General features: G+C 41.7%; 1 protein-coding gene across 4 annotated transcripts in view; it reads right to left on the reverse strand.

The window, feature by feature from the left end:
• Positions 1-18,071, reverse strand: part of KEL (Kell metallo-endopeptidase (Kell blood group)) — a 543,196-nt gene that overhangs the window by 156,881 nt on the left and 368,244 nt on the right. For all 4 annotated transcript variants that reach the window (XM_085620172.1, XM_085620170.1, XM_085620169.1 and 1 more), the window contains exon 5: positions 14,339-14,485. In XM_085620172.1, the coding sequence (XP_085476298.1) occupies positions 14,339-14,485 (147 nt within the window). The remainder of the gene's footprint in view (positions 1-14,338; positions 14,486-18,071) is intronic.

Here is an 18,071-nt window from a genome sequence, read left to right on the forward strand (position 1 = left end):
CCCATGGGTGCGAGGCCATCATATGGCAGCGCAGGGGGCACATACAGTGCCCCCCCTTTTGATCCCGGCGGCAGGCACCTTGAGGTGCCTGCCATGGGGTGCAGGGATGAACTGCACCCCTGCTCTTTCAATGAGATCATGCATTCCATTTGGAATGCATGCTCACATTGAAAGGTATACGCATGCGACTGAACAGGGTTAGGTCGCATCCTACTTGCATGTCTGTAACCGACGGCAGGAGGTCGTTCGGTTACAGTTCCTGGCCAATGTCGGACAGACTCCGGTTCGTTCGACATTGGAATCAGGCCCTAAGTAGTAAATGAGCGCCACACCACCAACACAAAGGTTCAAGAAAGATGCTACATGCTTACATTGTGGTGGGCATGACACATGATAACCAGGAGCCAAATTCACAACACGAATTTCAGAAGTAAATAGGACAAAACCATGGATGATGTAAATGCATGAAGGTAGAGTAGAGTACACACACACATGTCATGCACATACATTGATTACAGTCAACACATACATGATTGGAGGGTGGATTTCTGTGTCATGGTACAGTGTGACATGTTCAAAATATGTCTGAGAAGATCCCTTGGTTGGGAGATTACACGTTATTGCCCTTTTGTATGTGATTGAGAACTATTGAAGCCCGACCCATGTAACAATGACTTGGGGAATGGTACATAACGTGTGTTGTGAATATCTCCAAAGCACATATATGTACAGATGGCTTGGAGTGTGCATGCGTTTGCATTCTCTAGTGATCCGACATTAACACAGGGTTGCAGGGAGCACAGCTCACCTCGCGCCCGTTATTATATGGCACTGGTTTCAGTTGCCTTCCAATACTTGTGTGCTCACCCTCCTTCCAGGGTCCTAGATCACCCCAAACCCCATGTGGCAGCTGGAAGACCAACCATTCAAAAAACCAGTGGACACAGACTGAGAGATGTATTCATTTCAAAGGTTTGAGACCCTGTACTGCGCCAATGGGGTGTCCGCGATAAGGCCACGAGGGCATGTGCACTTTTACTTTTTGTCATCTCTCTATTTTGCACCTTCAAAATTATTTCCCTGTGTCAAAAGAGCCGCTCATCACATGAAACTTCAGAAGTGTGACTTGTTTCTTCCACCCTAGTAGTCAATGCGATTTACAAATACGTATTGCCATAGAGCGCTGTTTCAAGTTCAAAGTAAGCATCTTCCAAGTTATAGAAAAAGTTTCATCGACATCACAGTGGGTTCCCATTTCTGAAGATCTTCTATCATTTTAACAACAAAAAATCTTTTGGATTTATTTATTGGTAATTTACTTCGGTCAGTTTTTGCTTTACTGTACACTTACATGGACTTATCCTACATGGGAAACTCACCTCTCTCTCAGTCTGTCTACTTTTAGCCCTTGCCCACCCTCTCTCAACATTACAGATTGTTGGAGATATTTAAGGCCACATCAATAAAGACCCCTAAATCAAAGCTAAACTTTGAGCAAAAAGCTGCCCTACAAAATGTTCCAATCATATGTAGCGCTCACCGAGCAAGCACTAGGCCTGGGCAGTGAACTCCGCTTCATTCGCGGATATTGCAGAGTTTTCATAATTTCGCGCTCTGCGGAGCATGTGGAGTTCTGAAATATTCTGCTACGAGAAGAAGAGTTTTTTCTTCACTCGTGCTCGCCAACATAAAGTTGGCAAGCGTGAGCAAGGACAATCCATCTCCTGGTGAGATTTCTCAAAGCGGGCAGTCAGATTTCTCAACGCTGGTGGTCGCTGAGAGCCGCGACCGCTCGCGTTGATAAACCTTCCATTTGCCTTGAGAAAACTGCTGCTCAGGTAGAAAATCTACTTAAGGGGCAAGAAAAAAAGCAGCACCCTTTTGTGCTGCGCATGGTGCCATTCATGTTGATTTCACAGCGTGGGACAAACACTCGGTGCTGAAAATCAACGCGAACGGCATGACCAAATGCACTCTGCAGCTTGTGGAAATCTGTCTAGCGCTGCAGAGTTTTTTGGTCACTCACGGAACTTTGCAAACTCCACCCAGGCCTAGTAAGCACCTTGGGCCGTTTCAGAGCAAACTTGGGCCCTTTCTACCCCCATAAAAATATTTGGAAATTAGGATTAATAAATAATCTTACTGCACATTTTTTCTATGCCTGGGTATAATTGTAATTATGCTTTAGTAATCAGAGTAATTTTGGTAATTCTGTGTTACTCCTTCATGTTCTACAGTGGTAGTTTGGTCAGAAGGCAGGGAATTGGGGAATGTCAGCAAACTAATTAACATATCCAATAGGCATTTCACTGACACAGGTATGATCCTCAGGCCCTCGCTACAAGTTCAGGGCTGACTTCGTATCCCCACCGCCTATTGTGTGATGATGTCACACACTCGCAGTTTTGGTTTGATTGCTTCCAGCAGGTCACACCTAAGGAAATGTATCAGGAGGAAAAAGACAAACCATGCAGAATTTAATGTATTAAATATCGATGTTGCATGTTATGGCCTGCTTTCATGTTGAAAGCTCGGTTAGAAGGTATTGAACAGGGGGTGTGGTTTTGGTGCAACTCAAGATGGCGGTGCCTCTCTGAGCTCCAGCAACCGCAAGGAGCTTTTAGCCCCTTGAGGCCACTCTAACACTTACTTATCAGGGTCTCCTCCAGAATTCTTGGTGAGTCCTCGAGCGGCGATCCTCTCCATGGTCCATTTTATTACATTTCTGTTCACGACTGGCCCCGGGGGAATTTGCCTCACAATGCAAGGTCACGCCTGACATTTTAAGAGGTGTTGTGTGCTTTCCTTCATTCCAATGCTGCATTCTGAAGCTACTACACTCCTTTCTTCATCGCTTCATTTTTCACACCGCTCATGCTGGCCTCATAATTAACTCCTTCATGGACGCTTTATTTTTATCAAGGATACACATGTTGCCAATGCAAACAAAAATGCCAAATGAAGGTCACTGCACAGAATAACAGTGACTCCTTAACCATTCTGGAATACCTGGATTTATTGCTTCTCTACTGGTTTATATTTGCCCTACTAAAACAGTTTCTGAGGAGATTTTAACGTGCCTATTTATTGCATTGCTGGAGTTGTCTGTACTAAAACCACCTATCTTCATACAAGTGTACATTATCATCTACAGCTTTCTTTGAAGGCGGTCCCGCTGTTTTGAGAGGTGGTGAGTGCTTTCCTTTTCCAACGCTGCGTGTTTGGAGCTGATTGCTCTTTTTACTGCAGGTCTACTAATGTCTGGCCTGACTCATAATCTTTCATGGACACTGTATTTACAATTGGGAAAAAAAGTGACCACTTTTGCAGACATTTGTTTTCAATTCTTTAAAATGTTTTTTCTCCTCTTAATTCCACCTTACTTTCCTTGTCTGGTTTATGGAACCTCTTCAGAACTCACAATTCTTAATATGTGACACTTTTGAATGTTCCTGTACTCCTATATATCTTTGAGCTTTTCTACCTGCCGCTTAAACCTTTGAATTGATGACTTAGCCATTTTGCTCTGTCACAGTGCTTACAGTTTTACTATATTACTTGTGCCTCTAGTGTACTTCACCTAATTTCTTGCCTTGCATACTTAATCATCTGCTGGAATTTCCCTCCTTTTTTCTCTTTTATGGGGAAAATAAGAAACCTAAAACTTTCTGGCACTTTTAATACCACTATATTCTCTGACTCGCGCTCTATTATCAACGATATGGATGACTCTTCCTCACAGAAACCTTAATTTCATACAGGTACTAGCCCCAAAAATTCTTCATTAAGTTGGGTGCCGATGGGTCCGAATTAGAGGGCAAAAAAGGATCCCCGTTCTCCAGTGAAATCTTTGCCGGCTTCCATGGAGGTGATTCTTGGGGAAATTCATGCATTGAAACCTTTCATGGAAGAGACTACCAAAATACTACAGCACTTAGATGATAAATGGCCTTTATTGGAGGCACAAGCTTAGTTAGTAGAGCAAAAATGGACAGTCTCAACTTCCAATTACATAGATTTGTCATCCAGAATTGGAGATCTCTCTTCTTAAAAAGCTCACTGAGGATCTTGAAAACCCAAACCACAGGAATAACCTTCAGATATATGGACTTCCTGAGAATATGAAGAGTTCTTATCTGATTCTTTATTTCCAATCTTTTCTCCCAAAACTTTCGGATATGCCTACTACTACTCCTCTCAACATACGGAGGCCCCACAAGCTGGGTCCCCGATTCGCCATCAATCCACGAGGAATTATCCTGTTCTTCCTGAAATATACAGATCTTCTGCAAGTAATGTCTGCTATCCAAGCTAAAAAGCAAATTATCTCGAAAGGCCACAGACTATTTTTCTCTCAGGATGTGGATAAAGTTACAGCAGATTGCAGAAAGCAATTCCTGGATATGCATCCTTAGTTGAGAGCTATAAATGTGAGATTTGGCTTAAGTCATCCCTGTCTGTTCAAAGTGACATATAATGACAAGACAATCACTTAAGAAGAGCCTGTCACACTTAAGAAATTTCACCAACAGCATGGAAGAGATGATAGAGACACTTCAAAAATTACTTGAATTAATTTGTCTCTTATACCTGTTTTCTTTCTATGCTTAGCTAGTTATGAATTTTCTTTGTTTTATTGTTATAGTATAGCTTAATTTTCCTAATGATCTCTTTCTCTATTATACAGGTATTTTTCTTCATGTCATATTTCCTTAAATGTCTCAATGTTATGTGATGTTTTCACCCAAGTCAATGCTTCCCAACCATCCTACTGGGTTCGGATGTTGTCGCTGACATCTTCCAGTGTTGCCTATCTCCCTCTTGTTCTGTGTTTCATAGGTATGTTTCTCGTTTGTATTTTGTATGGCTTGTACTATTACATTCCTTTTTTCATTATCTTTTTATGGTTTTACTGTGCCCTCCCTATTTCTTCGCTTCCCTCTCCACTTTCCTTTCCTTTCTTCTTTCTCTCACTAAATGTACCTCTTATTTTTTCCAATACTTCTTTCATTTTTCTATTAAGTTAATACTGTAGACATATTATTTATGCACACTACTGCTCTAACGTTTCCTTCCGGTTTACCTCATAGAATGTTAAAGGATTAGGTAATCCTATTAAAAGACAGAGGGTATTAGCTCATCTAGCCAAACTCAAAACAGATGTTGCATTGCTTGAAGAGTCACACCTTTCTGAGTTAGAGGCTGACAAGCTAAAAAGATGTTGGGTAGGCACTATGTTTGCTTCTCCTGCTCTGGGGAAGAAGAATGAGTCCTAATTCTATGTCATAAAATATTACATTTACAGTTGTTAGCCAAGAATCAGATTCTGATGGTTGATGGATTATTGTTAAACTCCTTTTTGATAACATACCTCTGATTATTTTTAATGTATATGGCCCAGTTTTTGTTGACAATACCTTTTGGACTACAATCTCCGATAAATGTGCTCAATATAACCATGATTATATTGCATTTGATGTGGACTGCAATTGAATTTGTGATCGAATATCTTGAATATGAACTCCACAGTCAAGTTTGTGCGCACTAAGATGCATTCACAATTTAAATCCACCATCCAACGTAAATCCTTAGTTGACATATGGAGATTATGCCACCCAGATCTCTAGGAATATACTTTAACTTAACACCTCACCATTCCCAATCCCAAATAGATTTTTTTCAGCGATCCCTGGTCCAACTTGTCCTTCATTCAGATATAGGATGAATTTTGCTATCAGATCATGCACCAGTGTGCATAGATTTATTGATCTCATACTCTTCTCTCCACACGCAGGCAGGTGTCATTTCAATAATTCATTACTATTAGATGCTAAATTTACATATCAATTTGAAACCTTTGCTTCTGAATGTTTTGATGTTAACACTTCACCCTGCTCCTCTTTTGTAATGATTTGGGATTCCTTTAGAGCAGCGGCAAGAGGTTTTAAAATAGATATTGTGTTGCATAAAAAGAAGTCTTTGGAAGCTCAGTCGAATCAGTTACTTGACAAGATAAAGAAACTGGAGTAGCTTTATTATCACTCTGACAATGAGAACTCATTACAACACCTTCTTGATGCCAATGATGAAGCAGGTAAAGCAACATTTTGTATATCTCCTCTATTTTGAAAGAAAATACTAATTATATAACCTACTTATTATAATTAACTAACGGTTTGCTGTGTTAAACTAAACCAACCATTTGCATACACAAATTACACGTGGGACTTATTGCTATTTGCATGACAGAATAACTCTAATAACTAAATTATGTACGCATATTAATAGTAGTACATGTGGTAATAGGATATTGCATGATATATGTTGCTTTTGTGATGTTTGCGTTCATGTTTTGGATCGTAAAGGTGAGTATTATCGCTTTAAATGTCGCTAAAAGCTAGGGAAATACTAATACATAAAGGGATTAGTGAGGGTTTAACATTAGAATCTTCATTTCTTTGTATTAATTATTCTTTTGTGTTTGTTTCGCTTAAGTTGGCATTTGGGCCTACCAAAATCTGGTGTCCGAAATGGAGTTCAGAAGTGGCCACCGTCTCGTGAGCGTGATGCCTACTGTGCAGACTCGGATGGCTCCGTGAACTTCCAGGCGACCCCAAGTCACAGTGTTCCTGGTCAAAGATAGGAACATGGAGGACTGCCAAACTCCAGTCAGTAAAATCTGGTCAAAATGAACAATTGAGACATACAAGCAACCCTTCAACAATGTTGCATAGGGGCAACACGGACAGGGGAAATGAACCGGCAAAATCCATGAGAACCTCATATTATAAAAATCAGATGTTCCCTAACCAGCCAATCACCTTCTTTCTTAGCCTAAGAATGTTTCATGTTATCCCGAATTTTATTATAAAAAGGGTAGTAGAATAGGGAGGGGCAATTCCATTCCCATTTTTCCCGACATCTATGCTGGCATTCTGCGGTTTTCGATGACTGCACACCTCTATCGACCCCACAGACGATGACAGATGCTTGCACGATTTCTGGTCCTTTGGAGATCTTTGGGATTGTAACGTGCTGAGCAAAGAACTTTCGGACTTTGAGCTTTGGCCGGCTTTATTTGGACAATTTAACGGCTAAATTTGCTTATGCAGAGCCAAATGAATTAGCGAAAAATCCAGATAGCAAGAATAGGTAAATATAAAATGTCATGCGATTTGTATTAAATGAATACAATTCTAAACTCTGATCGACAATAAATGCTAGTAATAATTGCAAATAATATTTAGATCAACAAATATGATTCACGGAAATTACGAGTTTGTGGTTTTTCAATGAAAAGAGTAGAGGATTCTGAGTCTTAAATGTGTTTTAGCTGGTTCTAAATCACCATCAACCAATCCAACTAATTGGTCCGTCGACCAAGTGGTGGGGTGCCTTGATGCTTACGATTAGGAATCTATAGGTGGCGAATGCTAATGTATATTCTGTAAAATAATTTTTCTTTCCTATAGGTAATAAGGTACCCCCCCACATGTCCAGCGTGAAATCATCATCCCTCCTGTGTGCAGACTCGTGAGTGGAGACGTGCGAGTGTGGGTGTTATGGGCCCCACCAATGAATGCATGTGTGAATGAGCTAGTGTGACGTCAGGTCTGCGACGCAAGAAGGGATAGTTGTAAAATGTTCCTCCTTCTCTCTTTTTCTTCCCCGGTCTCGCGCTGGATCACCAACATTACTTCTAATAGATGAAGCACTAATCCTGCTTCTTCTTAATCCATTGAAAAGAAGTGCAAGATACTATGGGGTCAAAACAACATTGGAGAATTGCTTGCACATTTTATGAAGATCAGAAGAGATAGGACTAAAATAGAATCAATATGAAATAATGCAGGGTCCACTCTTTTCGAGGATAAAGATATTTTTTATGAATGTGTTACCTTTTATACCAACTTATACTCACCAGAAACACATCCACCACAATCGGCTCTCAACAATTACTTTCAATCTATTTCTTCTCCTCCTTCGCAACATATTGACTTTGATTCACTAGGAGCAGTTATCTCACTCTCCGAAATCACTCATGCTGTCTCTGTACTGCATAGAGGGAAAGCTCCTCGGCCTGACGGTTTCACTATTCAATTTTGTAATTGTTTTGCAAAACTTCTCCTCTCAACCTTTTACTTTTGTTCAACTCATTTATTACTAATGGTACATTTGAAGGCACCGTTCAGGATGCAATGATTTGCTTAATCCCGAAGCACAATAACGATCTTTCATAATGCAAGAACTATCACCCCATTTTGTTAGTCAGTAATGACTATAAAATATTTGCGGAAATGTTGGCACTACACATTTACCCTATTTTGCCTGACCTTATTTGTCCTGAGCAATCTGTATTTTTTTAAAGGCAGATTGGCTTCTGACAATGCTCAAGTCTTTTTCAATATCCTGAGAAAGGCCTCTACACTAGACCTTCCTATTGCTGCTATTGCATTGGATGCAGAAAAAGCAATTGATAGGATTGGGGGGATGTTTTGTTTCAGGCACTAAAATGGATTGGCTTTCCTCCTAAATTGATTGCTCTAATTTCTCTGCTATATACCGGTCCTAAGGCGGCAATTTTTGTTAGGGGCATACCTTCTAATTATTTCCCCTTGCACAGAGGGGTACGCCAAGGATGCCCACTAGCGCCTATTTTGTTTATTATTGTTCTGGAACCATTTTTAACCAAAATCAGACAAGACATGCGTATATCTGGCTTTCAAAGTCGATCACACAATTTAAGACGTCAGTTTATGCTGATGACATTCTCCTTTATTGAGCTGACCCTATTCATTCCCTCCCTCCCTTCCTCCAGCAAGCCACCACTATTTCCCAGTTATCAGGATATCGCCTCAATACAGATAAATGTGAGGTATTACCCTTAAATGTCTTGTGTAATTAGCACATTTTTGAGCTTTCAGGTTTCAATTAGCAACCTTCTAAAATAAAATATTTGGGAATATATTTCTCACAGACCATCAAGGATACTTTAAAATTAAACTTTGATTACATTGTGAAATCATTAAATGATAATATTACTCGTTGGCATCCACTTATTCTTTCATGATGGGGTAGGATAGACTCTATCAAGATGATGCTCACACCTGTAATATTATACGTAATTGCCATGATCTCAGTTCACGTTTTTGATAATTATTTTGAGATAATAAATTCTCTTTTATCAAAACTTCTTTGGAAAGGCAAACCTCCCTTTATAGCCTTGTCCTCATTAAAAACAATCATTGGCATAGCCTATAGGTCTCGCTTTTGGGACCTTTTAAGTATTTAGTTATGCAGCACAGTATCTTTGGTGCAACAACATCAACTGTTGCATAGCTAAACACTTATAAGGTCCCAAAGGCGAGACCTATTGGCTATGCCAATGTTTGTTTACAGATGATCACGTTGGGCTTCACCATACCGCCCGCCTTCCTGGTAGCAAAATTAACACCTGCACAGAAGTGAAGAGAAAGTAACATTAATATGCCTTAAATAAGATGGTGAGATATTCTGAATCACAAATACTACACAAAGTGAGACAGTAAGCAACACTTACAAGTCAACTTATACAAATATAGTAACCAGCAGAGCTGGCTTTTGGCAGGGGCCTGCAGTTGGAAGGGCACACAGATTGCCGACTTGAGCTGCCATGAATATATCTTATTCCAGACCACACGTTCATTGCCTTAAAGTTCTTTGTAAAACCACGTTTTCTTAAACTTCCCCGATTACCTCACCCAACCCTTCAATCCCCTCCCAGGGATTTCGCCTGCAGTTTAGCAGCTGTACAGGTGATTGATGGGAGGCGGCAGAGTGCAAAATGTGCGATTCTTGCCAGGTCACTGCTGAGGTACAGGACGTGCCCCCCTCATTACCATTTTAATAGGTAGACCTATTTAATTGGATGCGTAGAACACATCCTCTTAGTTCAATGCTTGAGCAAGTCAAATGTGTAAACGGTGGCAATCGTATTTCAGTTAGTTCACTGGAGAACGCAAAAGTTTCACACACGCGTTCGCTGTCACATTGCAAATCTTGCCAATTTATTAAAATGGGGTATTTTGCATTATGAAAGCCCCTTCTAAGAGAAGGGCAGGCATTCTGTGGACGTCAAATACTCAATTAAGTGATTACTGAATGTGTGTGTGTGGGGGGGGTGTCCACAGTACTATTAATGTAATCGTCGCCTTTAGAAATGAAGCCTACCAGTACCGGAGTGCAAGAAAGCAGGGAAACGAACTAGTCACATTTGCCGTGGGACACCACCCGACTACTATTCCATTTTACACAAACTCCCCTGCTTCCTACAGACACGTGCTGGTGCGTCATGTCCATGCCGGAGTTCTAAGACTAGCCACAGCCTCACAACTTCAGCATGTCTTCCTTCGGCACATGGCTGGCTGTGCACACCAAGGGCGCACGCATGCTGCATCACAACTTCAGGAACAAGTCCCGTCATTGCAGACACAAGTGACGGTCTTTTGGGTGTATTCTGGGAATTGTAGTCTTGCAGTTTACGATAGTTGATAAAATACAGGAAGCAGACGGGGTGGGCTGCTCATTCAAAATTCATACTCAAGAATTGGTTTGCAGGAAGTTATCGCCCAGCTCGCCCATGCAAATACCGCCCGGCTGCCTCACACCACCAATGTGGGTCCCGGGGAAGCGAAAGCGCAACCTAGTCTTCCGCTGGGAAGCTTTGCGAGGTTTGAGGACAGGATTGGTGGATTGCGGAAGGGTGGAGTTTGGGGGGTTCACAATATAAGGAGTCAGGCGAGGGGGTTTCATCCTCTGACTCCTCGCACTACCAGGAGGAAAAGTTTGCCCACCCACCCTATAAGTTTTATTGGGGGGTTGGGACCTGGTTGGATTGTGTGCTGAAGGGTTGTCATGGTTGGACAGGTTGCACCGGCAGAGGCGTTAGTGGGGGAAGAGCATGTGAAGGAAGATTGTGCACGGGATGGCTGGTACAGGAGCTGCGTTTAATATTGATGCTTGAGAAAACAAGTGGAGGTTCAGCCAGAACAAGGCAGAGCAACGTGGTCCCGAAAGTAAAAGAGGACCGCCCTGCAGCCGATCTCTTGTCTTTATGGGGCCATATGTTTGAAACACATGGCCCCATAAAGATAAGAAAAGCCTTTACTACAAACGTAAAGCAACCGAGCCAGTCCAACTGGGACGGCTCTAAAAGAGAAAACTGTACGTCACTAGACGCTCTTTTCCAATGGCTGGCCACCGTTTAGCATAAACGGTGACGCCAGCCAATGGAAAAGAGGAGCGGGGCTTAAACACCGCTAGTGAAATCTACCCTAACTCATTAAATCTCGCCAGCGAGACTGCGCATGTCTGCGCAGTCTACGCCAGGCGAGACCTAAAAAGTATAAAACTAATGGGGGCGTTAAATTTCCAGATTAAAAAATATATCATCATGCCTCTTCTTTGAAACAAGCTTCTCGATGGCCTTCTCCAGACTACTTGCCACATCCTCCCTTATGGCTGCAGCTCGAGAAATCTCTTATTTCACCTTTTGATTTTACAGAAATTCTTGCTTCCACAACAAAAATCTCACAATCAAGCACTTCAGTTATTTTGCATTCCTGCAAAATCCTGGCACACCCTTTACCTTGCACATATCCCTCAGTTACTACTTTTCAACAACAACCTATTTGGCACCAAAGGTTACTACGCATTAGGAACTGTTCTATATACTGGAAAACATGGTGAATAAAAAGGGTTGTGTTAGTTGCCACAACTCTTTACTGGTGATCAACTGCTATCCTTTTCTGATCTCCAAGCTAAATGTTCTCTTCCGTCTACATCCCACCCACAATATGGTCTTTTAAGTGCATCTCTCAACCAATATATATCTGCGTTACCTACTTCATCTACCTCTCCCCCTATTGTTGTTACTCTTCTGCCATTATTAAACACTAATCGCTCAGCTTCTGCTATTTATGTCATTGTGTACTATCTCAGATCGAATCAAATCAAAAACAGGGTTGGCCTGCGAAAAAGATTTAATGGAATGGAATGTTTGTCTGTTGCGCTACAGGGCAAATTGTGGATTAAACTTCATAAAACTACACAAGCTGCCAATACCACACAAACCCTTTAGTTTGTTTAGCAATGTTTGTTATTTACCCCATGACTCTAAAATCCATTACATGATCTGCAAATTAATCTTGCTGGTCCTGCTCAAACTCAACTGCAGATTTAAACCATATGTTATTTGATTGCCCTTCTATTCTTTAATTCTGGAAAATGATTTGATGCCAAATCAACAAACATTTGAAAACTGCTATCCCTTTCTCCTCTGCTAATGTTTTTTCTGGGTAGTTTGGCTCCTCAGTGGCTTTGCTTATCCTCTAGATATAAGATGGTAGCTTTGTTAGCCGATGCTTTGGTTTTAATAACGTCTAATTGGAAACTAGCGCACAATGTTACTTTTAGATCCTGGTGGGATGCCATATGCTTTCATCATTGATTAGATACAAACCATGTATCCCCTGTTTCCTTAGCCGTGAAGAGAAATCTTTTATGGCTTCCACTGACTACATATTTATCATCCTAATGTCTTAATAAAATGATTACTGTGTCTGATGAAGTCAGAAAACCCCCTTAAATTAACCCAGTTGCTTTTGTATATTTTATTTTATACTATTAGATGATTAACATATTGTTATTGTTATACCTATATATTTGCTTTACCTTCTTTTTATGTCTACAGTTTCATTTATATTATTTCTTTTGAACTTGCATAATATAACTATCCTCCCTTTACCCCACCCCTCATATTCCCTTAACATTTTGGCAGTCTCTTACAGCTTAGAATGCGTACTTATGTATTATTTATAACTATTTCATAACAAATTTGGCTACTAGGTATTGCATTTCATGATTATCACCCTGGTTCTATTAATTGCTTTCATAATTTATGCAATTTATTAAATTGCTGTTTCTTGTTGTTCTCTATAAACTCAAACTTAAAAAAAGAAGATATTGAACGCTCCTGGTTAATACCCCAACCCTGGGAAGTTGCTGTTACTGAGTGTGGTAGATGCTTTAGCCTGCCCTGCCCTTCAGTGTCGAAGTTCGGTCATGCAGGAGCTGGTGGAGCTGGACAAAGATGAACCAGAGCTTGACACCAGAATGGAGACCCTGGCTGGAAAGAGCCAGGGGCTAAGTTATGAGAGGCTTGGGCTGCCAGAACGTCACTTTCTTTGATGCTCTGACAACGCAAGTCTCACAATCAGATCTATGAGGCGATGCAAAGCCGCTCTGTGTGGCTTTGAATGGCCTCATAGATATGGAGTGAGACAAAGCAGCGCAAGTCGCTGCGTTGCCTTACTCTGTGTCAAGTAGGCATTCCATGGGCTTTGCGGTGAGTTTTTCCATGCAACACCCATGGATTTTGATTCTGCCCCAGTTTTATCTAATCACATAAACCTGGAGCAGCGCCAAAACATTACACCCTCCAAAGCAGGAGTTAAAAGGAGAACTCTTTGTATTTCTCCTCATTTTTTTTCTCTTCCCATGTGTGTTGCATTCTGCAGCACACATGGATAGATGGAAACGCCTCTCAGGATTGTTTTTGTGCAGGAAGGTGCCCCTTACTGCACAAAACCAATCCTGCCTGCAATGGAGGTACCCTTTCACCATGGTGCAAGGATGCCTACATTGCTGCAGGGCAACCAAAAGGGTGCAAGCACAGGGGAAAGGAAGGGAATGCACTGTATTTCATAAATACGGGTATTCCTGACCTTTCAAAGTGGTGTAGTGCAGCACAGCAAGAAGACTTGTGGCGCTGTCCTATGCCAATTCCTCACAAATTAGATCCTTGAGTCATACCTTCTCGAACAACCTCCTCACCTGGACTCTACCCAAAAGGAGCATAGTGGAGTTTCTAACTAAGTCCCAATAACAACTAGAGTTGTTACCTTCATTGTCCTATGAATTTCCTCAAGCAACATCTGTCAATCAGATGAGCCCCAAAGGCGACCTTTGGTCTCTGACGAGTCTAGATGGTGGAGGGAGGTGGGAAGTATGGTATTCCTTTGAGTTGTAGACTTTTGAGGTTCCTTAGCTGAGGATAGTGAACTGTGGAGTGCCTGGGGCTTGCATGGTAGCAGTTGTGTTTCTCTGGGATAGTGGCTCAAGTGCAGGACACGAACTGTGACGCCAAGAAGGATTTACAAATTCTACGTTTTAGGGATGCTCTCACATGAATCACCTGAGATAGCACTGGAAACATGGTCTTCTTTCTAACAATAGGTTGAAGCTTACAAATTAAGTTACATAAGTCACAAAGCAGTTATCTGCATCACAGGGATCCTACCTGAATGACATGAAGAGTTGGGTTTAAGGGGCTTGAATGCAAGTAGGCTCTGAAGAAAGGGAAGACGTTGTATTCTCCGATCAGGAGCCGGAGGGTCTGGTTGAAGTCTGTCCTCTTCCAAGCTCCCATCACACTCCAACCTCCAACCTAGAGAAACACAACAGAAGCAAAGACATTGCATTCATCACCTACTAAATTTGCTAGAAAGTGTTAGTAAGAATTGAATATCAGGTAAAAATCATATATGATCTAGTATAAAACACATGCTGCTTTCTTTTTTGTATTCAAAAGGTTATGGGACCCGATTCACAAAGGTAAACTTAGACCAAAAGTCAAAGTTTAGACCTGGAGTCTAAGATTAGACCTGAAGTCTAACTTTACAAGTAGTAAAGTTGGACTTTTGGTTGAATTTAGGTCTAAACTTAGACTTTTGGTCTAAGTTTACCTTTGTGAATCTGGCCCTTTGCTTTTACAAATAAGTAGAACCTGGACATTTGTGACATTAGTAAAGAAAATGGAGAGAAGTAGCTCTTAAATATGTAGACTAATTTAGACATTTAAGATACAACAAGTGCACATAGCAGCCACAATACACAGAGAATATACGCACAAAATACAAAATACAGAGATGTGGAACAGCTCAAATAAAAATGAAGACTCGTTAGAACTATCCAGCATCTCATCATAAGTAACTCCATGATGGCTGTCTGGAGAAAAGCCTTTGGAGATAGAGAAGTGTAATTTCTGGAATTCAGTCATCAGTATTAGCTGCAATAAGCTCTTCCGCTTCCCAGTTCAAGAGCTCCCCCCTCGGCTCGACAGAGCTGTCTTATGTGTTCTGGGCGGAGACCAGATTTTCTTCAAAACCTCTGTAGCATCTGTCCTGCCTGAGTCATAAAGTAAAATGTAAATCATCTGCATACCAGGTTGTGCTTGGACACAGCGTTTTGTCTCAGAGACGTTTTTGTGCCCATATAAGATGCAGAACTCTGGGATAGATTTGCTAAACAAATATAGTGCAATGCCGGCGAGCACCCACAGTTGGGAAAAAGATTTGTGCATAGCCATGTTTACTAAAGATGGCCTGCTCGAGCTCTCTCCCACTGCCACGCCAAACAATTAGGCTGCGGAGCACCATGCGCAGAATAATGCAAAGGTGTGTACATGATGTCTAGCACACGTGTTGTACTGGAAGGGTACTCTCACAGTAGAAATTGTGTGCTTAGACCAGTTTATTAGCCTCTCGCACATTGAAAGTGTGCTGTACAGTACAGCACACATCCAATGATTGGAATGCTTGCAGAAATGTAAACATTTCTTCTTCTTAACGTCTCCATCAAGAAGGAGTTATTTTGTTATCCAAAGCCAGGACGAACAGTCTTTGTAGATCTGGCCTTGCACCGTAAACCAGGGTGGTATCGTGGAATGCACACGCACATCTCATAAACCATGGTGGTATCGTGGAATGAACACGCCTCTCATAAACCATGGTGGTATCTTGGAATGCACACGCATCTCATAAACCCTGGTGGTATCGTGGAATGAACACGCATCTCATAAACCCTGGTGGTATCGTGGAATGCACACGCATCTCATAAACCATGGTGGTATCGTGGAATGAACACGCATCTCATAAACCATGGTGGTATCGTGGAATGCACACGCATCTCATAAACCATGGTGGTATCGTGGAATGCACACGCATCTCATAAACCATGGTGGTATCGTGGAATGCACACGCATCTCATAAACCATGGTGGTATCGTGGAATGCACACGCATCTCATAAACCATGGTGGTATCGTGGAATGCACACGCATCTCATAACCCAAGCTGGTATCGTGGAATGAACACGCATCTCATAAACCATGGTGGTATCGTGGAATGCACACGCATCTCATAACCCAAGCTGGTATCGTGGAATGCACATGCATCTTAAAAACCATGGTGGTATCGTGGAATGCACACGCATCTCATAAACCAAGGTGGTATCGTGGAATGCACATGCATCTTAAAAACCATGGCGGTATCGTGGAATGCATACGCATCTCATAAACCATGGTAGTATCGTGGAATGCACAAGCATCTTAAAAACCATGGTGGTATCGTGGAATGCACACGCATCTCATAAACCATGGTGGTATCGTGGAATGCACACGCATCTCATAAACCATGGTGGTATCGTGGAATGCACATGCATCTTAAAAACCATGGTGGTATCGTGGAATGCACACGCATCTCATAAACCAAGGTGGTATCGTGGAATGCACATGCATCTTAAAAACCATGGCGGTATCGTGGAATGCATACGCATCTCATAAACCATGGTAGTATCGTGGAATGCACAAGCATCTTAAAAACCATGGCGGTATCGTGGAATGCATACGCATCTCATAAACCATGGTAGTATCGTGGAATGCACACGCATCTCATAAACCATGGTAGTATCGTGGAATGCACAAGCATCTTAAAAACCATGGTGGTATCGTGGAATGCACAAGCATCTCAACAAACAAGGGGATGCATTTTATTTTATTCATCCTATCCGAACCCTAGCTTCAATTGGTGAATTCCGCTTTTCGGAATGAGGAAGTCTCACCTACAATAAGTGGCATGCTTCCTCATCGGCTACCTCACCTCACACTGGTATGATGATCCTACTAGGGTTGACTCAACCTCAAAAAGTCATTCATGCCTGGTTAAAGCAGACATCTATAGAATAGTAAAAGTACCTTAGGGTAAACCTAAAGTATTTCCCTTTATTAATAGATACCCTACATACAGATAAAAAACAAATATCCTGGATGATCTAGACACAATGTCCTTTTCACCCAGAAACCTGCTAACACGTTTCTGCTCATTCGTGTGCCTTAACAGGTCTGGGGTATTCATCACGGCTATGCAAAGATTCTTGTTTAATTATAAATTAAACACATCCATACCAGGTGGGATAAGCATTCCTTATCGTCACCAATGGTACAAGCTAACCTGGGGGGAATAAATGAATGATGCTTGTTTGCATAGCAGTGAGAATAAACATTCAGCACATAGGACACTCTGTTGACACTGCAAATCACAACACACATGATTCTGTGGATTTGTGAAAAAACCATGCATTCATTCACCCATTCATCTTACCCTACTCTGGGCAGTTATTAGCTTCGTGGTCTGGCTCGAGGGTGGGAACTGTTGTAGCCACACACTTTAAACAAAGCAGATTAACATGATTGCATTTCAATATGGATTAAGACAAATTATGCCTATGCCCAAAGATGCAAGAACAATTAAAATCAACGGTCCCCTGTGAGCACAGGCGACCCTAAACTCGGTGTAACCCCTAGAAATATTGGTGACAGAGGGGGGATATGAGCCCTGGAAAACTAGTGAGGTGATGCCAAGTACCTACAAACTAGTGCAAAGCACTGTTTGTGCTACATCAAGGACAATGTTTTCAACACAAAAAAAAGTTTTGCGCTAGAAAGTAAATACTTATTCCTTTCTGTTGAAAACACTTTCCCACAGACCAAGTGGCTAGGTCGGATCTATCAGATGCATCAGAACAAAAAGACCTAACCCGTTAGAGATCTCAAACCATGGGCCATATTACAGAGAGTGCCCTGAGGCACACTGGGCGCTTGCGCCAACTTTGCGCATCCCGGGGCACTTCTGTATTAAAGAAAGAGCCACAGATGCGTGTGCGTCCCCTTCTGTAATCCCAATAGCGCTGGCGCACA

The sequence above is a fragment of the Triturus cristatus genome, chromosome 7 (assembly GCF_964204655.1).
Source record: "Triturus cristatus chromosome 7, aTriCri1.1, whole genome shotgun sequence".
Lineage (NCBI taxonomy): Eukaryota > Metazoa > Chordata > Amphibia > Caudata > Salamandridae > Triturus > Triturus cristatus.